The sequence below is a fragment of the Xyrauchen texanus genome, chromosome 4 (genome assembly GCF_025860055.1).
Source record: "Xyrauchen texanus isolate HMW12.3.18 chromosome 4, RBS_HiC_50CHRs, whole genome shotgun sequence".
Classification (NCBI taxonomy): Eukaryota; Metazoa; Chordata; class Actinopteri; order Cypriniformes; family Catostomidae; genus Xyrauchen; species Xyrauchen texanus.
Window position 1 is genome coordinate 38083261 of NC_068279.1, and position 23551 is coordinate 38106811.

General features: G+C 37.9%; 2 protein-coding genes across 4 annotated transcripts in view; both read left to right on the forward strand.

The window, feature by feature from the left end:
• Positions 1–2407: 2407 nt before the first annotated feature.
• LOC127636718 (protein prenyltransferase alpha subunit repeat-containing protein 1) lies at positions 2408–20048 on the forward strand. 2 transcript variants are annotated; one of them, XM_052117418.1, is made up of 7 exons: positions 2408–2502; positions 5245–5414; positions 5578–5644; positions 6118–6222; positions 8306–8540; positions 13692–13981; positions 16934–20048. In XM_052117418.1, exons 1-7 carry the CDS (start codon positions 2417–2419, stop codon positions 17277–17279), a joined length of 1299 nt encoding a protein of 432 aa, XP_051973378.1. In that variant the 5' UTR covers positions 2408–2416; the 3' UTR covers positions 17280–20048. The 2 variants fall into 2 exon arrangements, with proteins under 2 accessions (XP_051973378.1, XP_051973370.1); XM_052117410.1 differs by having other exon boundaries at positions 2416–2502; positions 5581–5644.
• Positions 20049–22376: 2328 nt separating this feature from the next.
• The window catches only part of LOC127636681 (amyloid-beta A4 precursor protein-binding family A member 1-like), a 74171-nt gene continuing 72996 nt past the window's right edge, over positions 22377–23551 (forward strand). The window contains exon 1 of one of the 2 annotated variants that reach the window (XM_052117349.1): positions 22377–22450. The gene's annotated coding sequence lies outside the window, so the exon portion shown is untranslated. The remainder of the gene's footprint in view (positions 22451–23551) is intronic. The other variant, XM_052117356.1, reaches the window with a different exon arrangement.

Below are 23551 nucleotides of genomic sequence, written 5' to 3' on the forward strand. Positions count from 1 at the left end.
TAAGTAAAGTTAGCTTATTATATTTTACAGCGTTGTTTTGTGTAAAGCCAGAGTGGGGAACGTCAGGCCTCGGGGCCGTATAAGTCCCGCGAGACCATTTTACCCGGCCTGCGTGGCCATTTGCGAAATAATTGGCAAAGCAAAAATGGCCTTGATTCAATTAACCTGAAAAAAAAAATCCTGTTAAATGATAACAACACAAAATATTGTATAATAGACAGACCTTTTTGTGTTTTTGGTCTGTGAGCACGTAACAGAATGCATACATTAATTTCAACCCACAATCAGAATTTGCAAGCAATTGTATGGCCTCGAATAATTTCGTAAATACTCAAATGGCACTTATTGGAAAAAAGGTTCCCCACCCCTGGTGTAAAGTCACCTTTAGGGTGATTAATGTTTCCTTTGGTGAAGTTAGATCCTGATCAGTTCATGTAAGTTATCCTTGCGCATAATGTGCATAGCTGAAGTGCAGCTTTATCTGCACCTCTTTGGGGAATCAAGTTTAATGACTGGCATTAGTCATTACTTTCTTTTGCCAATTTTTTATTTTTTTAACATTATCAACTAATTTCAGTATTTGCAATAGGTGATTTAACCTATAACTAACATACAATAATTCAAAAAATATGTACAAATTCCCTGAATATGGATAGCCACAGGCAAATCTGCACCCTGTGCATCAAGAACATTTACTGTAACCCCCATTAGAGAAGATCCAAATTAGTCAATTCTAGTTAAGATAAAAGCTAATCTTTTTAAATTAAGTTTTCATTTTCCTTATGTTTGCAAAGCAAAATGAAGCATTTATCATATCACCACCCATTTCAATCCTCTCAAAAACAATACATTCATTTTTTATTGAACATTTGCCACTCATTGCACAAAAGGTTAGAAGATCCAGAAGATGTAGCTGAGGCAGCACAGTTCTTTAAGCTTTGCATTCAGGTCAACATCTCTTGCAGGAGTAGTTGCATGAAAAATTATGGAACGCAATCTCCAGACTTTAAAAACTTAGTGTGATAAATATTATTGGTTAAGACTAATAATTAATTCTTAACTCAGTCAGTACTGAATCATCTCAAGAGAACTTCGCTTTTCCCGCATCTTCATCTTTGAGAATGATGTGCCTACAGCAATAACAACTTCATAAAACTATTTAAATACATTCAACTGCTCAACAATACAAGTGGAATAAAATATCTAATGTCAAGAATATTTTATAGAAAAATTATCTATAATATATCTTTTTTATTGTGTCATGTCAGATATGTGTATGCACTCAACTGCTAAACTAAATACACAAACTGGAATGATAATATTAATTTCTAAGCCATCAAGAGAAGCCTACTGTTCCAGATTACCATCTCAACACACCAGACCAGAGTCAAAAACCACAGGTCTCCCTCTACTGGCAGTCCTGTAACAACAATCCGTCCCCACTATACACCACTGTTATGCACCATTTCGGTGGCAGAAGTGTGTTGGCTCAAGCTACATGATGATGAGCAAATGTACTGCAGTACTAAACAGAAGGCGCACCCCCCCATTGCATTAGTTGATACTGTGCTGAGAAAATTGCACCTAGCATGTTATCCTGGACAGACAGACAGACAGACAGACAGATAGATAGATAGATAGATAGATAGATAGATAGACAGACAGACAGACAGACAGACAGACAGACAGACAGACAGTCAGACAGAGACAGACAGACAATACTGACATTAAATGTCCTATAATCCAGGTAGTTCACCCAAAAATGAAGATTCTCTCATCATTTATTCACCCTCATGTCATCCCAGATGTGTATGACTTTCTTTTTTCTTAAGAACACAAATGAAGATTGTTAGAAGAATATTTCAGCTCTGTAGGTCCATACAATGCAAGTGAATGATGACAAAAACTTAGAAGCTCCAAAAGCATATAAAGGCAGCAAAAAGGACTTAAATACTGATTTGTTTACACTTATAATATCGCTTCTAAAGACTTAGATTTAACTGCTGGTGTCTTATGGATTACTTTTATGCTGCTTTTAAATGCTTTGTGGACATTCAAAGTTTTGGTCACCATTCACTTGCATTGTTAGGACCTACAGAGCTGAAATATTCTTCAAAAAATCTTAATTTGTGTTCTGCAGAAGAAATAAAGTCATACACATCTGGGATGGCATGAGGGTGAGTAAATTATGAGAGAATTTTCATTTTAGGGTGAACTAATACTTTAAAGCTCAATCAACAGCATTTGTTGCATAATGTTGATTAAAAAAAATCTACTTGTCCCTCTTTTTCTTTTTTCTTTAAAAAAAGCTAACCTTGTAGGCTCCTTGGTAGAAGGTCTCTGATAACGGGAACGCACCGCGAAATGTCCCGGATGAGGTTGAGTCACCAAGGATGACGTCACTCGAGCTCTGAAAATGGCTGAGTCGGAAGAGGAGGTTGATGTCTTGGTCCAGAGAGTTGTGAAAGATATAAATAACGCCTTCAAAAGAAACCCAAACATGTACGTATGTGCATTCGCATTGTTATTTATAATGCATTCGTCCATCTATGATTTACAGCGATTTATATCATTGCGTTAAGAGACGCAGAGATAACGTGCAGAAGCAGCCTGTGTAACTTGCGCAGGCATTGGTTGGTTGGTTGGTTGGTTGGTTGGCTGGCTGGCTAACTGGTTACTTTATTTGACCTAACCATTTCTAACCCGCAAGCCAACAGCAGCCTCGCCGATCATATGGCATCAGGTGTCTTGGGTGGCTGTTAAACTTTAGCTTGTTTCCGTCTCAAAACAGCCGCTGAAAGTTTCTTGAACAACTCCTTGGCTATGTTGGAGTGTTGGGTTATTGTGCATGCTTGTCATGTAGCTTGTGCTGGTTCTGTGCATGGGTGTAATGTTAGAATCGTTGGACAGTAACTGAAGTGCGTAGCGCGCACCACGCACCGATTGCTAACACTAAAAACAATAACGTTTATTTACTACAATCACAGTTCTATGAAATTGTCCATCAGCCAGCGTTTGCAACATTGCAGCTCTGCTTTATTAAATTATGTCACTCCAATAGGCTGTTCACTCCACAAAAAACATATGTCCATTTTTAATAGGTAGTTGACCTACAGTTAGCTGTTCATATTATTTTCAACTTAAATAAAAAGGTATAGGGAAAAAGGTTCACCCAAAATTCTCATTTTCTCACCCTCATGCTATCCCAGATTTGTTGTGACTTACTTTCTTCTGCAAAACACAAAGCTTTTTATAAGAATATTTCAGCTCTGTTGGTCCATACAATGCAAGTGAATGGTGACCAGAACTTTAAAGCTCCAAAAAGGACAACAATGTAGTCCATACAAACTCCAGTGGTTTAATCTATGTCTTCAAAAGAAAGAAAGTCATACACATCTGGGATGGCATGAGGGTGAGTAAATGATGAGAGAATTTTAATTTTAGGGTGAACTATCCCTTTTATAACTATCGCACACACCTGTTATATAACTTCTGAAGATATAAATTGAACCACTGGAGTCTGTATGGACTACTTTTATGCTGTCTTTATGTGCTTTTTTTGAGCTATAAAGTTTTGGTCACCATTCATTTGCATTGTATGGACCAACAGAGCTGAGATATTCTTCTAAAAACATTTTGTGTTCTGCATAAGAAAGTAAGTCATACACATCTTGGATGGTATGAGGTAGGGCTGATGATATGACATATCGTGGCGATGATATAAAGTGTCAGTCGACAGAGATTTTGCTACAGCATGAATATCCATGTGAGTGTATTTATCAGTGGACAGGCCTTCACGTGAGAGGGGGGGGTGAATTGCAGCCAGTAAAAGAGGGACGCATGCACATTTATCGCCCAATTCACTAAAGGGATTATGCAGATCAGGCAAGGGTGCAAACGCGGCCACAAACCCATTTGCATGTGGAATTCTGATTTTGCGGACCGATTCTAAGCACTATAGATATAGCGGAGGATGCAGCAGTCCACCGTGATCTGACACACTCTGTTGGGACAGCGTCACTGTGATCCAGACACCTGGACGAAAGTGCTCTTGACCACACCGCGCATCTGTACTTCATATTTTGCTGATATGATTGATAAAAAAAGTCAAGAAAATGAAGAGCAGCTTGTTATTAAAACAGGTGCGAAATCTGTAGCGTAATCAGTTTTACCTCCTCAAAATGACGCACAATTCAGAATATTATGAAAGCTTTTGCATGATGTTATTTTTGTTGAGTATTTGTTTTACTAAAATTATGTATTATTTTCTTTGTTGTATTGCATTGAAAAGATCTTGAGTTTCTTGAGAAAACTTATTATAATAGTATTAATAATGGTCAACAACATATCAGACTAAAATGTGGCATAATATGAAATTAAGTATTATGGTAAGGTTGATTTTTTTTTTATTTTATTTTTTTACTTTTACTTTGTCAAGTTCCAAATAAAGAAAAAAATTATATAAGGCAAAGTATTTTTCATTTAAAAAGTATTTCATTTACTGACTAGATTTTCCAAAACTCGGCATTAAATGATGGTTATTTATTCTATTAAATAATTGTTATTTTGTATTTTTTTTGCTTCATAATTTTTTTTACTGTATCGTGTTATATATTGTTATCATTATATCAAATTACTGAAATCGTGATATAAGATTTTGGTCATATCACCCACCCCTTGCATGTAAATAATTTTTGGGTGAGCACTCAATTTAAAGGGATTGTTCACCGTTAAAAATAAAAATGTTGCCGTTCTTTACTCAAGTCCTTCCAAACCAGTATGACTTACTAAATTCCTTGGAACACACGAGAACATTTTTAATGGTGAATGAGGCTGTCAGTTCCTAACATTCTTACATCTTCTTTTGTGTTACATGGAAGAAAGTCTTACAGGTTTTTAACAACATGAGGGTGATAAAATAATGACAGAATTGTCCATTTTGGGTGAACTACCCTTTTAACTACTTCAGTGACAAAAATCTTTTCAGACACAGTGGAATTATTATTGTGTCATCTATCTAGACTCTAATTGCATGATCCATATAGGTCCGTTACCTGTCCCTAAACCTTCTCTTAATTCAGCCTTTTATTTCTGCCAAAGAGGGACCTCGGTAATGAGTCGGTGTCAGCCGAGATGTTTGGGACTGTATGTTTTGTTGTTTGCCTTTTCTTTTTTGGCAGGGTTTCTCAGCATAGTCCTGTGACTTTCTCTTTTCTTGTCTGTGCTTTTGCAATGCTATCACAGTGATGAAATCGGACTCATTCCATGTCCAGAGGCCCGATATAACAGAAGCCCCATCGTCCTGGTGGAGAATAAGCTGGGAGTGGAGAGTTGGTGTGTCAAGTTTCTATTACCATATGTACATAATAAACTCCTGCTCTACAGGCAGAGAAAGCAGTGGCTAGACCGGGAAGGTAGGACAAAGGTTTATTGGGTTATCTCCTTCAGCCATCACACATTCTTATGACCTCAGTCTTTATTTAAAGATTGCTGTTCATACAACAGTTCATAGCAGTGGTGCTGAAAATAGGTGAATTTTCTAGAAAACAAATCTGTCTGTCTCTCTCTCTCTTTCAGCAGTGGTAGACATAACCTGCACTTTGCTTATCTTAAATCCAGAATTTACAACAGCTTGGAATGTCAGGTACAGTTTGCTTGTTATACTCTCATTACCTGAATGAAAACATCAAAACAAACAAACAAAAAAGATATTTATCTTTTCTGACAATACTTCCGTATCAAATTTCGTGGCTCTGAAGTTGGTTGATCACTTTTATGTGTCATCGTTGCTGTATTTAGAAAGTTGTCTCTAAATTTGGAAAAGGACATCAAAATACTGCTGCTGTATGAAATGCTCCTTTTCATCATTTTAAATTGAGAGTTATAATTTTCCACATTGATTGCTTTTTCTTTGGGAGATTTTTTTTTGAATCACCAGGAATTGTAATATTTACCTAGTTATAACAAGCAGTAATTACTGTTCTGTTTACTAGACTGAGCAAAAACTGTATATGGCAATTAGTTGTTAACTATTTTCAGTTACTAATCAGAATTGCACAAAAATCTTGGTTTGATGAAAAAATGCCTTTTACATTAATGATCTTGAATGTTTTGTAGGAAAGAGCTCTTGCAGTGTGGTGTGTTAAACCCTGAGAAGGACCTTTACTTGGGCAAACTAGCGCTAACCAAGCAACCTAAAAGCCCAGAAACATGGATACACAGGTGAGAATCATCATTCAGTAATCCTTCATTTAGTCTAAAATGTATTTTAGTGTAAATGAGGCAAGAATTAAGATGGAATTTTAACCAAATCATCAGTAACTTAAATATATGTGAATAATGTGCATACACGCAAAACCCAATGAAGGTACCTGCTACAGTGCACTTTGGACATTATGTAAGCCTGAAGGCTCTGCGTATACAGTACAGTTAAATAAAGTGTCTTTAAATATTAAAGATTAAGTAAGAAGGGCTGCAGTTCTGCAACCTGGAAATATCTAAAGCGCCTTTATTGTGTGCTGTTGTCTTTTAGAGTATGGGTCTTAATTTTCAAATGGTGATAAAATACATCTAGTTTTGCATTATATATGCATTTTAATTTGTTTATACAAAAATGCGATTAAGATTCAGATTAAGATTCAACTTTATTGTCATTGTGCAGAGTACAGAGCCAATGAAATGCAGTTGTTTTTGCATATCCCAACTAAGCTGGGGTCAGAGCGCAGGGTCAGCCATGAAACAGCGCCCCTGGAGCAGATTGGGTCAAGGGCCTTGCTCAAGGGCCCAACAGTGGTATCTTGACGGTGCTGGGGCTTGAACCCCCGACCTTTCGGTCAGTAACCCAGAGCCTTAACCGCTGAGCCACCACTGTCCCCAGAATTATGATATATTTAGATGTGCAGTACTTGATTTTATGTTTAGTAGCTGTGTTGCTGTCAGCTGAGGACATGTGAGGCATCTATTTCTCAAACTAGAGACTCTGATGTACTTATCCTCTTGTTTAGTTGTACATCTGGCCTTCCACATCTCTTTCTGTCCTTGTTAGAGCCAGTTGTCCTTTGTTTTTGAAGACCGTAGTGTACACCTTTGTCAGTAAATGTAGCCTTCATTCCTTAAAACAATGATTGACTGACGAGTTTCTAAAGAAGTCTTTTCTTTTTTTGCCATTTTTGACCTAATATAAGACATGACAGTCTATTGCACACTGTGGCAACTTTCAATGTTAAGCTTCATTTAATTAACCAAATAACTTTCAACAGTGTTTGATATAATGGCAAGTGATTTTCTAGTTCCAAATTATTAATTTTGCATGATTACTCAAGAATAAGGTGTTGGAGTGATGGCTGTTGTCTAGATTTGATCAAAAATGACTTATTCAAATAGTGATGGTGCTGTTTTTTTTTTACATCAGTAATGTCCTGACTATACTTTGTGTTCAGTTGAATGCCACTTTGGTGAATTAAAGTACCAATTTCCTTCCGAAACAGCAAAATCTGTACATAATTCCAAACTTTTGGCCACCAGTGTATTTCAAGCAGGTGAGACACGAGTGATCAGGATAAGAGCCAATAGTAACAGGGATACCGGTAGAGAACATACAACATAAACTGTACAGATACGGTTCTGAGCAACGTAGGCGACAATAAAGATGCATTGCAGACAGCCCATTTACACTACCAAATTCTTATGAATGGGCTATCTTGATTTATATTGATGTTGCTTGACAGGAAATGTATTATATAATAGGATACAGACAATGCAATAACCGGAGAAGAACCTCAGATTTAAATTTCTCTTGACTCAGCTATTAGCAATTTGTGCGCCTGATTTCGCCAACCCACTAGGACTTGGAGCATTCTTGCACAAAAATATCAAAACATCATAGCCTAAACTAGGCCAGCTCAAAACTGTTGTGAGAATGCCTACTTGTGAATTTCTTAACAAAACTACATTTTATAATAAATAAAAAAAAATGGAAAGTTGAACAACATAGTGAAGGCGAAGCAGACAACAAGTGCCTTACATGCATGGGACCTCCTTTTAATAAAGCCTCACCAAGTTGGTTGAGAATGCCCAGTGTATGCAGAACTGCAATCTAGACAAAGAATGGCTACTTTGAAGAATCTTGGTCACTTTATGAATCCCATACTCAAATTTCCAATGTTTTATTTCATATTCTTGAAGACTTTATCATTATTAAAACAATCAGTATATGGAAAATTGTAATAATAATGAATGTGTAGGCATGTCTAAACATTTGACTGGTAGAGTAAATTTATGATGAGTGTTTGTGTTTTGGACACAGGCGGTGGGTGCTGCAGTGGCTGCAGAAGGAGTGCTCTCCCTCTGGGTTGGATTTAAAGGAGCAGGCTGAACCCAGCAGTGATGCTGAGAGGAGAAGTCAATGTGAGCGTCTGCAAAGAGCCTTACAGGAGGAGATGAGGGTCTGCGCAGACGCAGCTGGCCGTTACCCCAGCAACTACAATGCCTGGTCCCATCGCATCTGGGTGCTGCAGAACATGGCCAAATGCAATCTCAAGGTAGGCTGGTCAGTGCACTGTGACTTTCTGCTCTAAATAATTATAATTGAACCTAATAACTGGAAATATGTCTGCTAGATGTCTCTTTGTTTACATCTCATAGTGCGTACATCTCAAAGATGCATACATCTCATTTATTACAATTGTCATTTTGATTACTGCGAGCAATGGTGTATTCCACTGTAGATGTAACACTATAAATCATCAGTGTTGTTATAGGGAAAGCAACCTGACACATTTATTATGATGTTGTTAAAGGGTGATGATAATTTATGTAGTGTTGCAATGCAAATTTCTATGGAGGCTTACCGAAGCCGTTAACTCTGTCCAGCACAAGTGGTCAGTGCTAAATACAGGTGCAAATGAGGTCCAGTAAGACCCTCCCCTCGAAATCCAAAAACAAATTTTCACAGGAGATGCATTTATGATGCATGTTATTACCAGGTGTAAATGGTGACCTTCTCACATGACCACTTGGGATTAGAACACCTGAGATGGATATTAAAATCATGTGTAAACAAGGCCTCACTCACTAGAAAGCCTGTCACAAACTATAGTGATTTCTGGCCAGTTAGCTTTTGTTGGAGACTGCAGAGAGTGCTGGATCTGAGCACTATTAGTTAGGAGAGCTTATTGGCTCTTGCGAGGTCACTGAGTGTCAGACCTTTGATTTGTGCTTACCCTTTCTTAATTGGATTCAAAATTAGGCAAATGTTATAGGGCTCAATCCAAGCTTAAGCCCTCATATGAAAATAATGTCCCTTTAGGTTTAATGATCTTGGACAGAACCGACTTGAAAATAATCTGAGCTATTCATTGGCTATTTTAGGAGTAATTGGGGTGCAGCAAGGGCAGTAATGCTGCTTGCATGTTGCATCTCTAGAGTGGTGAAGTCTTGTTAGGTTGGACATATTCTTCAGTCTAAATTCTCAATTTTAGATCTCTGTTGTATTTTAAGTCCATAACTGATTGAAGCTGAAGTCACTATGGTCCTGTCCACACAACAAAGTTTCGGAGTGACAACCGCAACTGGGAGTGAATCCACTAAATTATAATTCCAAGTAGGGGTGGGCGATATACCAGTAGACATGATAAACTTTGCGGATACGCAAAACCACCACCACGTGGCAAGAAAATGTGCACCTCATTCTGTTCACGTAACGTACGCGGTACAAATTCTGTCTGAGAAATGGAGGAAGGATGAGCGGCTTTATGTGAGACTGACATAATTGAAGAAACAGTATTTTTTAGGTACTGACAATTTTTCGGCAGATGCTCAAGTAAAATTACAGGCCACCAAAGCAAATTCAATTACGTTAATCTCATGTTCTGAATATGCTTCTCATCAGACACATTTTAGCATGTGATTTTCGTGTGTGCTATCTTTGAAGCATGAAAGTGCACATGTGTCCAGCAGGTTTCCAGATTGGGGTCCACTGACCCTTAGCTACTCAGCCCGGTTTCTCTCTGTCATGGCACAACTCAAAACTCAGTTGAATTCAAATGGGTCACACAAGATTTTGAGGTTTTTTTTTACCTTAAAGCACTATGGAGGAAGTCAAACTGCAAGAGAGCCTGACATTCTAACAACACCTGCAAGGAAAAGTTTTTAACTAAACCAAATTGTCATGCACCAACAATGTGTCATCTGTCATGCAGAGTTTTTAAACTACACATCGCCCTTAATAAAAGTGTGCTGTCCTTCTGGCCCCGCCTGCCGGTAGGCTTTTTCCCGCCTCTGTAGCTGTGGGACAAGGGGAGGGAAAAACAAAACCAAAATATGAGCGACAGCGAGAGAAAAACAGTTCTCAGTTTTCCAGACACGCCATCGTCCGGTCCTCGACCACTCCTCCATCCTCTGGCGGATGACAGCCACTCCTCCCCGGGTGGACCAGATCGAGTCCTCCGACCTCTGGCGAATGGAGCGTCCCGCTGCATTTTGGTGGCCGGTAGGGAACTCCTCCGCCCCTGTATTGTGAATTTCCATAAAAACAGCATTCCTAGAGTCACGTGACGCCATGTAAGGAGCTGACGTAAACTGCGAGCTCTGTGCAGTTTGCTCGTTTTTAATTATTTTTATGTCATTAACCAGTGAGATTCAATACACCCTGCTACATTTCTGTTCTTTGAAGTCAACATGTCAAAGAATTCAAAATCCTTGTGCTCTGGAGATATTAATAGACACTTACGTGCTCAAGCTGATACCAGGTATAGCACATAAGCATTTGCTTTACGCAGATTATATTTTATTATTCATCTCTGACCACATTAGATCTATGCCTTGCCTCCATAGAATTATTAATTCCTTTTCTATGTTCTCATGATACAAAGTCAATTGGTCAAATTGCGAAGCTTTGTCTCTGACAGCGTACTGCCCTGTAACGGCTTTTCAGCAGGGCACTTTCCAGTGACCCAAACAGGGTATTAAATATTTGGGCATTTTATTCCCTGCAAATTTGTGAGACTTAGTTAAGAGTTAATAAAAGTTTATACCCCTTAATAAAAGTGTTTTTAGTGATGTGGGCAGGTGGGCTTCATTAAATTTATCTATGTTTGGGAAGGTGAATGTTATTAAAATGAATTGTATTCCAAAATTCATCTACCTGCTACAATCTCTCCCTGTAGATGTCCCACTCTATTATTTCAAGCAATTTGATAGTATAGGGAAGTTATTCATTTTCAATAAGTTACATAGGCCGGTTGACAAATGTGGGCTAGGCCTACCCAAGATTTAGTTTTATTATTATTATGCATTTGGTCTCAGACATTTGGCTCATTGTTCACTTGCACCTGAGAGAGCCCCTCCCTGGTTTGGTATTGACCAGGAAGTTCTTTCCCCTATTTTGCCATTGCAAAGCCTTTCTATCAAACTAATCAGAGGAGTTAAGTTACACCCCGATATCTTACGTTTGCACGTGGTATGGACAAAAGTGTCCAGAGTGTTTAATTCTGACATTTATTTAAATGTTGCTTCGAACATATTGCTGAACCCAAAATTATGTATTAATAAGTCCCCTTTCTGCTGGTCAGAGTGGATTGAAAGAGAGGTTAATACACTCTGTGACCTATATGAGTATAGAGTTCATAGATCAAGATTCCCAGATCTCAGTTCTTTAGGCTGTGCCACCTGCTATGTACTATTTTTGGGAGTAGCATACACCCCCCTAAAGCAGCAGATACTCTGGGAGTGGTGAATACTGCTTTTGGAAAAGGTCATGAGGCATCACTGTATTACTCTGTTAATTCAGTGTCTGGAGGATGGAGCTTCAACGTCTCTCCAAGAGTTTATGGGAGAAAGATTTAAACTTGGTATTGGAGGAGGGATTGTGGACTAGGATTTAAAAAAAACCATGAATCTACATCTAGAGATTCGAGGGTGAGTCTGATGCAATTAAAGAATTGTAATCGATTATATTGGACACCCTCTAGATTGTATAGACTTGGTCTTAAAGACACACCCACCTGCTGGCAATGCAATTCCGAAGATGGGGACACAACCCATGTTTTTTGGGGATGTGTTAAGATTTTTTTTTTTTAGGTTTTAAAAAAAAAATGTTATAATTGTAAGTGACCACTGTAGTGTGTGTTTGTGTCAGGGAATGCTTTGGGGGTTTAATTTATATAACTGATTCTGATTTTATGTTGTATTTATCTGTCTTGTGGATGGAATCAATAAAACAAAATTAATTACAAAAATAACAGCATTCCTCCTACTCTGTTGTAAACAGTGCTGCTCTTCTCGTGTGTCTCACATGCCAATGCTATTACGTCACACACAGCTATTCAGCTACTTACCGAAAGCGATGGTTTATTGTTAAAAAGTACTTCAATATTGATCTTTTTTTGCACCAAAAGTGATCGTGTCACTTTAAAAGACATTAATTTAACCGCTGGAGTCTTTGGATGACGTTTATGCTGACTGCCTGTGATTTTTGGAACTTTAAAAGTCAGATAATCATCCACCATCCATCATCAACTCATCATACTGAGCTAAGAAATATGTTCTGTTTTTCTTCAACTGTGGTCTGCTTAAGAAAGTCATACACATCTGTGATGGCATGAGGGAGAGTAAATGAGAGCATTTTCTTTTTATGGGTGAACTATCCCTTTAAAGCTGGAATATATGAATGAGTGAAGACATGTTTGTGTGATTTACACCAGGAGATGATGGCCACACATCACACATGGTATTAATCATAAAAGTCATTATTGACAAATTGGGCCTTTTGGTTCCCTGCACATTACGTGGTATTTCTGACAATGTGGTTGGTTGTGAATACCTGATTTTTTTTTTTTAAAGGTGTTAATTCAGTTGTAGATTGTTGCTGTCACACCCATAAATGTCCTAACTGTACGTACAGAACAGGATTTTGCACTCAGAAGTCAAGTGACAACCATATTTAGCTGCAGTGTGTACGTGGCCTATTTAAAGGTGAAGTGTGTAATTTATGCGCTACTAGTGACACCAAACGGAGTTACAAAAATAATGTTTCGCACTCTGATTCCCGATGAACAAATAGGCCACACTAATTAAAAGGTGATATATGTTTAACGTCATAATAAGACCACTATACAATAACACGCACTGGACAGAAAGTGTTGCAGAGGATTGAACAGCAGCAGGGGATCTATCACAAGAGGTAGGATAGTTATTGGTAACTAGTAAGCATACCGATAGACATTCTGAGTATCTTACAAATGTATCTGAAGCTCGACAGTAATGAGCTAACTTGTGTGGCAGTAGACAAGCAATACGGCAAGGCTTGAATCCCAAAAATTCCCTCAAAGTCCTCCACCATGTAAATGTTCTCTCTGGTTTTACGCCATTCTCTGTCTCTTTGTCTTATTGCACGTCTTAAAATTTTGGTGAAGCTAAGCCATGGACATTCATATTCTCCCGGTTGAACAGATTACTAAAAGTAGCCACGCCCAAAACTCACGCTATAATTTGAGCAAGAAAGGGATTGGTGGAGCAGAGTTGGCCACTCAAAATATAAACATCAATGTTTTGATAGTACCTGGGAGGCTTGAGTTTTTGAATAAAATGATTGATCTGACAATGTATCTCAGTTTTCAGCAATGTTCTTAATCGATTGTCATTAAGAGTGATAATCAATTAATCAATAAATGGTCTTTCATTTTCTGCTCCAGATTCTGCATGACGAAATGTCCTCCACCAGGCTTTGGGTGTCCTTGCACGTGTCTGATCACAGCGGCTTCCACTACCGTCAGTACCTGCTTAAATCCCTGACCAGAGAGCTGAGCCAGGCTGGAGAGAGAGACCTTCACTGCACCCAGCAGTCCAACGGAGAGGTCACGGCAGGCGCCTCTGATGACAATCACCATAATGACATCATCCCTCAGCTTTTCCACGAGGAGATGGAATTCTGCACTGATCTCATTGAGTCATATCCAGGGCATGAAACGCTGTGGAGCCACAGGTGAGAGTGATAGGACAGATGGGGTGGTGGAAAAGTTTTTGAAGCTTTCCAGGTCTTGCCATGCTGATGGCGGCTATACAATCAGTCAAAACATAGTCCTGCTTCCACAGGTCTCTGGGTGAATACAGTGACTTTGTTTGCTAGTAGTCTGTCCTTGGCCCTCAGCTGGGCTGGCCTGATGTGTTTATAGCTTAGTTTTGTAAAATGATGGATGGTCTTATGCTGCAGAGTTGTAGCTCACAGTGGGAGAGGCAAGCAGTTTGCTAGTGTTCTCTCTTTTTAGCTCTTCCAGCTCTCCCCCCTCCCAGCCCCGTCCCTGTGGTTGTGGCAAGGAGCAGCTGCTCAGTGAATGGTGTTTATATCTTTAGCTTGTGTCTTCCTCATAAAGTGCTTCATCATTTACAGTTCTACTCTTAGTTTGAAGAGATGTGGAATTCATGTTTGTGCAACATTTTTAAGCACTTAATGCAAACTATTATGAAACAAGAAAATGAGAAATGAATAAGGTCTCGCTTGCTTTAGGCACAGATATGTTTCACACATAAGCCCATTTCTATTAACTTAATTACTGATGTGACTACTTAATAAATATGTACAAATTATTTGGTCATAAAATTTTAGGGCTGTGAATCTAATTAAGTCGCAATACTTTGTGAAAAATCACAATTAATCATGGTACATTAAAACAAACATTCAAATATAATCATAAATACATTGTCTCAAAGAAATTGGTCAATCATTTATTTAAATACGGACATGTAAAAAAAAAATCTTCTTTTTTCATAGTAATCAGTGGACATGCTGTAATTAAAAGTTGGGCAAAGTCTTCTGCAGTTTTCCAGTGGACTTTTTTAATAATAGGATCAAATGGGGCAGGTTTTGTTTATATGAAGCTTTTTTTGGCAAGAGACACTTAAAGGGATAGTTCACATAAAAATGGAAATTCTCTTATCATTTACTTGCATCCTGTCATCCCAAATGATTTTCGTTCTTTTTTTAGAAGAATATCTCTGCTGAATGGGTACCAAAATTTAGCAATTTGATACCTGTGGGTGAGAAACCGATAAAAATTTAAGTCCCCTTTTACTATAAATTCTCCTCCCTGCCCAATAGGTGGCGATATGCACAAATAATGTGAATCACCAAAAACAAAAGAAGAATTTAAAAGTGAATGTGGAGATTGGTAGTAAAATATTACTTAAATATTGATCTGTTTCTCACCCACACCTGTCATATTGCTTCAGAAGACATGGATTAAACCATTGGAGTCTTATGGATTAATTTTATGCTGCCTTTATTTATTTCAAAATTTTGTTATCCATTCACTTGCATTGTATGGGCCAACAGAGCTGAAATATTCTAAAAATCTTTGTGTTCTGCAGAAGAAAGAAAGTCATACACATTCATTTGGATGAACTATTCCTGAAAGTGTACATTGCTCATGCATTTTTAGACACTATACATACAGATATAAAAAAAATTGAAAGCTGAATTTTAATTTGCTTACGCTCAGACTCTATTGCGCACATGCTGGGTTCGCTTTTGACAGTGGTTCAGATGACAGTGAGATAGCATTTTTGGGTGATGCGAAGAGATATAGACCAACTTTTTGGAACATTTAATTGAGAAGCAACATAGATGTTTAGACTTGCTTTGAGAGAATGTATTTTAAATATACAGTAAGTGTATTTTGTATATCAGTGTGTTTTTCACTTGGTTGTACTTCTGCGAGTGCAGTAAAGACAAAATATACTTATATTCAAGATCTATTCTCTAAAAGCAAGTGTATACATTTTGTATGCTGCTTCTCAGGTGAATGCAACTTTTTTTTTTAAGATTTTTTGATATTTTCAAATATTTGTATTTTTAATATTATATTCAACATTATCAGATAACAATGTTTTCTTCTGCAGTATAGCTGCAAAAAAAATGTTAAAGGAGTTTTAGACATTTTTATTGGAAAACAAGCCAAAACAAAAACAAATCATAAACATATTTTGTTGCAGTGTATAATGGGGTGAAGACTACCCTATCTCATCTTTCTGTTCACTTCAATCCATTTTTAACTCACAAAGGGAGTTAAGGGGATGATCATCCCCACAACAGAGTGTGCATCAGCCGAATACAGTTTCAATCTCTCCCCCTTAGATCAGGACATTCGTGCAACTCATTGAAGAGGCGCTGACTGCACAGAAAAATGACCGTTTCGGAGTTTGTAGTTATTTACATGTTCTGCTTCCATATTATTTTAACTTTAATAAAGCTATAACGCATTAAATATAACTGCATTTAAGATGTAACACCGGGGTGTTTCCTTTAAAGAGCTCCGGCTCCACATATTACACAATGAGAGTGCTTCTGTATTTACTTATTTTGTATTTTTGCATTATAATTCCCTCATACTTTGCAATCTACATCACCTGAAGCTGTTTGGAAAGTTTAGAGTACATCTGGACTGTGATCTGTGTAATTCTTCCTCTCCTCGGTCAGGTGCGAGCTGCAGTGCTGCTCTCATCAGAGTTTAAAGGGATTTCATGTTACATTAAATGAGATCAAACGACTATTCGACAATGAAAGTTTTTGACGACAATTTTTTTATTTTTGACGTTGTCGATAACGCAGACTAATCGTTTCAGACCTATCGACTAGTGCAAGTTTTCAATATGAGAGGATCATTTTAAAATGAATCGCAAAGTTGATCAAAATGGGTTGGTAGTGTCCGCCGTGCTGCAGTCTTTGCTGTACATTTTCCCGTCCTCGAATCTGATTGGACAAGCGGCATTCAAAGAGTCCCTATATACTGTCCAACGGCACTGGGATGCTGTTGATATCGCTCTACTTGTGTCTGTGTCACTGATTTATAAAAAAAAATTTATTTGTATTTGAATGCATAAAATGATTTTTTTTTTTTACATTTTATACAACACAATAAATCCTTAATTTCTCTAACAGGCGACATGTCCTCTACTTGTGGCACCAGTGGCGGCGGGAGCACTTTCTGGAGTTTGGGTCACAGTCTCCACCTCTCACCCACACAGACGTCCTCCTCAGTAAAGAGCCCTGCAATGACAACTGTGCTTCCCAGGCCATGGACATTGACTGTGCTTTGGATGGGAGCAAACATGGAAGCTATATGCAGAACACCAAGCGATTGAAGAGGGGACCCCTGCTGCCCCACCCTGGATTTCCCTCCGAGCATACATTTGTCTCTAGAATTATAGCAGGTTCCAGAAGCCCAGAGCAAAGTCGCTTTGCCATCGCCTACAGGAAGTGGCTGGACTCGGTTATAGGTCAGTAGCATGAGAAATACTCCGCCCACCATGTGGTGGGAGAGCTGTGATAGGTCAGCTTATTTCTGGCATCGAACCACCCACACCCTGTTCTCTAAAAATGGCTGGACACAGTGGCTGGTTGTCAGAGATGCTCTGCCAGAGCAAATTCCCCCTCATGATGAAAACCCATGACCGGTCATGACAGTGAAAGCTTTGTCTGTTTCAGCTGCTTTAGTTCAGGTACTGGATATCTCAGGACTGTTTTTCAGTGTATTGTCTTGCTTGCGGTCCTTTTTTTTTCTGACAGTTTTTATTTCATGTTGTTTGAAGTCTTCCACCACAATTGAGTTACAGTATGTTCTCACCATGCTGTCTGCAGTTGTATGATTCCTGTCAGGAGTCTGAAATGCTCTGAAGGGAATACTTTGAGCCCAAAGTGATTCTGACCCAGTTTCACTCTTTTGTTTAAGTGAGGGCTGAACGGCGCTGAATCCTGTCTACTGCTCCTCTTTGAACTTTTGCACTGAAGCATGACGATTTTACAATGTAAATGTTTTGCTGCAATCATTAACATGAGCACAATCATTGAATATAAAGATTCATAGAGCCATATGAAATTATTAGGGCTAAAGACAGACATTTTCATAAGACTAATGTTTATAATAACAATAGTAAAACTGACTAATGTACATGAACATTACATGTCAGAATTGATAAGAATAGAGGCACTGTCCTTATTCAAGTGAGTATTTGTATTATGACATAATAGTAAAACATATCTGAAGGAGGATCAATGGTTTAATGGTTCATGCAGATAATTCTCTGACTTTTAAGAAAAAATGCTCCTAAAGCACATTCATCACTCTTTAAAACAATGATGGTCAAGTTAAGCAAATATCAGCTTTTAAGCACAAGCTTTGGGTTATAGTTCATCCTGGTGGTCTCACAGATGCATGGGTTTTCATGATGAAAGGGAACTGTAGAAGTAGGAGTAGTCTTTTCTCAGCTTGGCCCAAACGTTGGCTGCAAAAATAATAAGCTGCCACGTTCAAGTCCATCTGGTGCAGAATGGTGCTGATTCTCTGCACTGGGGAGTGTGGCCCCTGAAGGGCCTGGGTTTACAAATGCTGCTTTTTGTTTAACACATTTTTTGAACCTAAAAGTATATTTATGCAAATATGAAAAGTGAAATGGTGTTAGCTTTACTTATGTCTTGATTTATTATAGCTTATAAGCTATTAGAAACTTATGGTTGACTCACTCACTGTTACTCAGTACTTATTAAACTTTCACAGTTCCACAGGCTCAATTTTGCACTGACTACTTGATTTCATCACAGCTTAATTAGAGTAGGTTGTGAACATTTAAATCGACTTTATAATATCTTGCTCTCAAATCAGGAAAATGCCTGTTCTACATATGCAGAGGTTTTCTGGTTAGATTAAGTCATTTTAACAGTCTAGGAAAGGTTATTCAAATCCATTATTTTGAGTTTATCCGTAAAACTTGTAGATTTCAATAAAACAAGTATATTATTGTTTTTTTAATGTTTTTGCACAGTTGCACAAGAACTAGATTTCTGAAAGAGTTTCAGTTATATCATTTCTAGTCGGACACTATCCAGGGCAATTTCAGAGTGACTTTCTCAGTTATAGAATGCCTTGGATGTCCTTGCGCTTACCTTGTTTAAGATGAAATGGCAAAATAGTGTGGTGGGCGTTCTTTTGTTGTTGCTGTTGTTGTTTTTTTCTGTCATTTGGTATGTCACAGATATCGCAGGTTTTCCGCAAAAATTAAGCCAGCTTTGTAACCACACCATTACTCTAACTAAATCTTTTGCTATACTGACAGCTTTTGATCATTGAGGTTTAGCATTTCCCCCCTACACCTGCTGTTTGAGAAACTGGAATGGATCTGCATTTTTCAGGAAAGAATGCCTTTTAAATGGATCCTTTAAGGTCACTGTGCCATATGCTTGTATAGATAAATAAAACCAGTTGCTAATGTTATTATATGAATCATGGTACAGCGAGTCACCCTTATCTGTGATTTATTATATTTTTGCATGGATGTTACATGTGTGCTATTTTACTGGGATCAAAATCATGTTTTCTTTGCATTAAATTAACATTTTACTTTAATTTATTATAGAGAGGAAATAACATTTACAGTTTTGTATTAACCTTTTTTTGACACCCAAAAAGTAACTATTTGATGTAATAATGGTATAAATTATTGGCTGTTGTGTTCCCTATTATTAACCTACAAACGACCACCATTGGCAGTCTGAGGTTCAATAATTTGGAACATTTACAATATGTCTTATTTGTTCAGGGCTTCTGGTTTCACATTTTTCTTTCTAAGCAGTTTAAGAAATATGTAGGCCTATATGTGTTTACATTTAATTTAAATTGCATTGAGGAAGCAGATTGTATTTCCAGTTGTGTCCGTTTCCATTGTTGTGAAGTTTAATATATTGTTTGAATACCAAATTTTTAACACCAGTTTAAATGTTAAGCATAAAGAAGGACCTTGATTACTGGTACACCTATGCAGAAGCATTCTCACAAAGTTCATTTAGCTTTAGAAAGAACAAATGTAGCCATGGATTTTATATTTTCTTCATGTACAGTATTGACTCTGATTAGATGATTAGGTACTGTAGGTTTTAAAAGCCACAATAACCAACATTTATAGCATCTCAACCATTATGTATTTTGTATTTATTTGTAAAAATAAATGTATTGACAATGTTCTGTAGGTTGCCTACCATATGAAATAAAGCTTATCTGGAAAAGGTCCATCTCACATTTTTCTTTCCTATTATTTTGCATTCATGACAATTTGGTTTATTTTTTTATACCAAGTCATGTCTTAAAGGAAAATGTCACCCAAAATGAAAATTCTCTCATGATATACTCACCCTCATGCTATCCCAGATGTGTATGACTTTCTTCTGCAGAGCACAAATTAAGATTTTTAGAGGAATATCTCCGCTCTGTAGGCCCATTCAATGCAAGTACATGGTGACCAGAATTGTGAAGCACATAAAGGCAGCATAGAAGTAATCAATTCCAGTGTAATCTAAGACTACAGTGTTTTAATCAATTTCTTCAGAAGCGATATACAGTAGGTGTGGGTGAGAAACAATCAATATTTAAGTCCTTTTTTACTTTAATTGTACTCCCTGACCAGTAGGTGGCGATATGCACAAAGAAAAGAATTAGAACGTGAAAGCGGACATTTAAAATAAAAATGTACTTGATCCTTTGTGCACGATCCCTTCAAGTCACACTTGTGGTGTTCTTTGGTCAAAAATGACCCAAACATATGTGTTATATTTTACTTTTAAACTTTTAAAGATATGTAAAAACACTAATTTTAATAAAGATTAAACACCAAATTTATTTAGTTTTGTTGTTGTTAAAAAATCTAAACAACAACAATTACATGAAATAGCAACTATGGCCAGTAGATGGCTTCATTGCTTTATGCACTGACTGATCTCTATTAGCCAATGTTGTAAGAAACTTTCTATATATTATAAGTTACACATTGGATATATATTTAGACATTTTAAAAAATAAACTATTATTTGTCAAACTGTAGCATTTTTTCTAAACCACTTGTGTTGACGTGTCAGATTTTGTGATGATTGCTCCAAAATGCTGTCAAACCTGACCATGCTGTCATATTCAAATCTGATTGTGTTACAAAGATGTTATTTTGTTACATATCATTTATTTAAAACATAAAAATTCCAGAATAAACTTTGTCACACAGGGGTCAGCCCTGTGTGGTGTGTTTGGTTTATGGTTTGTCTTCACTTGTGAGGGCCAAATGTCATCATCAGTAAAAAAATAATAAAACAAAAGCTCTTAAATTTGTCAGATTATGTTGATCTTCAAATCTAGTGATGTAAACACGTTTGTGTGATGGTAAGGTTTAGGGGTAAGTCTGGAAATAGAAAATATCATTAGCATGATGACAATCAATCAATGGAAGTCAATGAGAGATCACTAATATAATCAAACAAACCTGTGTGTGTGTGTGTGTGTGTGTGTGTGTGTGTGTGTGTGCTATAAATGTGGTTTATGAGGACAATTCTAGTGTCCCCATAATTCAAACCGCTTAAAAAAACATACTAGATGTTCAATTGAAAATGTAAAAAAGCAAAAAGTTTTTTGTGAGGGTTAGGTTTAGGGGAGATAATCTATAGTTTGTACAGTATAAAATCATTATGTCTATGGAGAGTCCTCATAATGATAGCTGTGTGTGTGTGTGTGTGTGTGTGTGTGTGTGTGTGTGTGTGTGTGTGTGTGTGTGTGTGTGTGAGGCGTGTGATTTCTGCACTGTGGATGTTTTATAGTCTCAATTTGGGGTGAACTATTCCTCTAAATTGACCACACTTGAGATTTGGGTAACATACTCATGGGGTCATATCTTAACAGCAATGAGGGACAAAACACTACTGCAAAGATCTTGTCCCTAGCACATAACGTGTAAATTCACTTTGGAAAGCAAGGAAAAGTAAAAAAGAAAATACATCACTTCTTGCTTCCTCTTTTGATTCTTGAGAGGAAGGGCTGAAACATATGTAGCCATTGTACATGTTTCCAGTGGCGTAACCAAGGCCCACCCAGAATATTAGAGATTTTTATTTTATTTGTATTATTTATTTTGTCTTCAAATATTAAGTATATTTATAAAATAAATATTTTGTAATTTTCATAAATTCTGCTTTCTGAAAGTGTGAAAGAACTGTTTGAATGTATCGCCTTTTAACTTTTTTGAAAAAGTTGGAGAAAAGAAATTTCGGCTAAAATTTGGCCCATCTATTTTTATTGAGGCCCACCCAAAAGTAATTTCCTGGCTACGCCCTTGCATGTTTCTGTTCATGCCATGGTGCCTTTCACTCTCGATTTGTTGAAAGGGCACTGACAATACATTAAATCTAACTAGATTCGACTCACGAACTTGACTGCATTACATGCATGCAGCCAATTTGATGCTGCAGCTTGTTCATTGATAAATTGGCCAGCGTTTGGTATTGTTTGATTAGGGAATCTCTGATGGGAGGAGTCGGGTTTGCTCACAGACAGAGAGGGTAAAAGGCGGGGGGGCGATGAAGATGGTGGATCCAGACACACACATCGGGTGGACCGTTATATTACTGCAAACTACGGTGAACACACAGGTAAGAGATTTCAGATAATGCACCACGAGTTTTCATTTTACACGCTTGGAGTTTCCAATCGTTTTTGCGGAAGCTGCCTTTAAAGAAAGAAACAAACAAACAAAAAAGATGCAAAAGAGGAACCGTCTGGTGAAGAAAACAATTGCACTTTAGATCAGTTTAGTGGTGCGGTTCGTTGGAATTGACTGTTGCGTTGTCGTGCGCGCGCTCTCTGTATATCAGTGTGTTCAGTGAATTTCATTCCCATTCAAATCACTGCATCACACACCCAGTTACAGATACAGTAGCCTACAGGCGAAATGCGAGGGCCCAAACTGTAAAGTTGAGCAACTGCATAACTGTTCTTAAAGACGACATAAACGCAATTTGCAATGCAAATAAGGACATCTTCATTAATTCAGGTCCAACTTTATGCGTGCGCGCGTCTACGCATATCGTGATCGTGTAGGCGGGTGTGAAAATCAGCCTCGAAGCAAAGCTGATGAACCACAGATTTCACATCTATCTAATCTTCGTTACAGAAGTTAAAGTGCCACAACTGATGACTCACTGTGGTGGATCTCTCTGTACCGCCGTGATTGTAAACGCATCCACTGTGCATCTCTGCCTCTGTGTGGTCCATTGGGATTCGGTCGGTGTTTTTGCGAAATAGTGCCCTGCTGTTGAATGGCGTCCTCAGAATACGCTTGCGCTGTAGGCATTACCAACCTGCTTTCCTGCCAAATGCATGCTCGTCTAGATGCAGACGCACTCACCGCGCGGGTTTGGATGCTGTGCAGGTGGGAGAGAACAGCGTGATAACTAACTGGGAAGAAGGCGAAATGACTAGTATGAGTCTCGCAGATCGCAGATACAGCCTTTATTAGACTTTGCTACACCGTGTAGAGATTGTCGCGTTCGATGCAATATCCATCCGCAATATCACACCTTTACTCTCCCCCGAGTGATGCTGCCGCTGCTGCTGCTGCTGCTGCTGCTGTCTATGCAGGTAGGGCTGCGAAAACACTTCAGTCTACGCATTTCAGTTATGTTTTGATGGGTGGGGAGTATTTTCCAACTGGAAAACGAATGTAAACTTTTCAAATAGTCATGTTTATTTAT

Excerpts from the sequence above, each read along its gene's own strand:
- LOC127636718 (XM_052117418.1), top strand. The coding sequence starts at position 2,417 with ATGGCTGAGTCGGAAGAGGAGGTTGATGTCTTGGTCCAGAGAGTTGTG. Across the intron at positions 6,223-8,305 it reads CCAGAAACATGGATACACAG|GCGGTGGGTGCTGCAGTGGC; the intron begins GTGAGAATCATC and ends TTTTGGACACAG. Across the intron at positions 8,541-13,691 it reads TGGCCAAATGCAATCTCAAG|ATTCTGCATGACGAAATGTC; the intron begins GTAGGCTGGTCA and ends TTTCTGCTCCAG.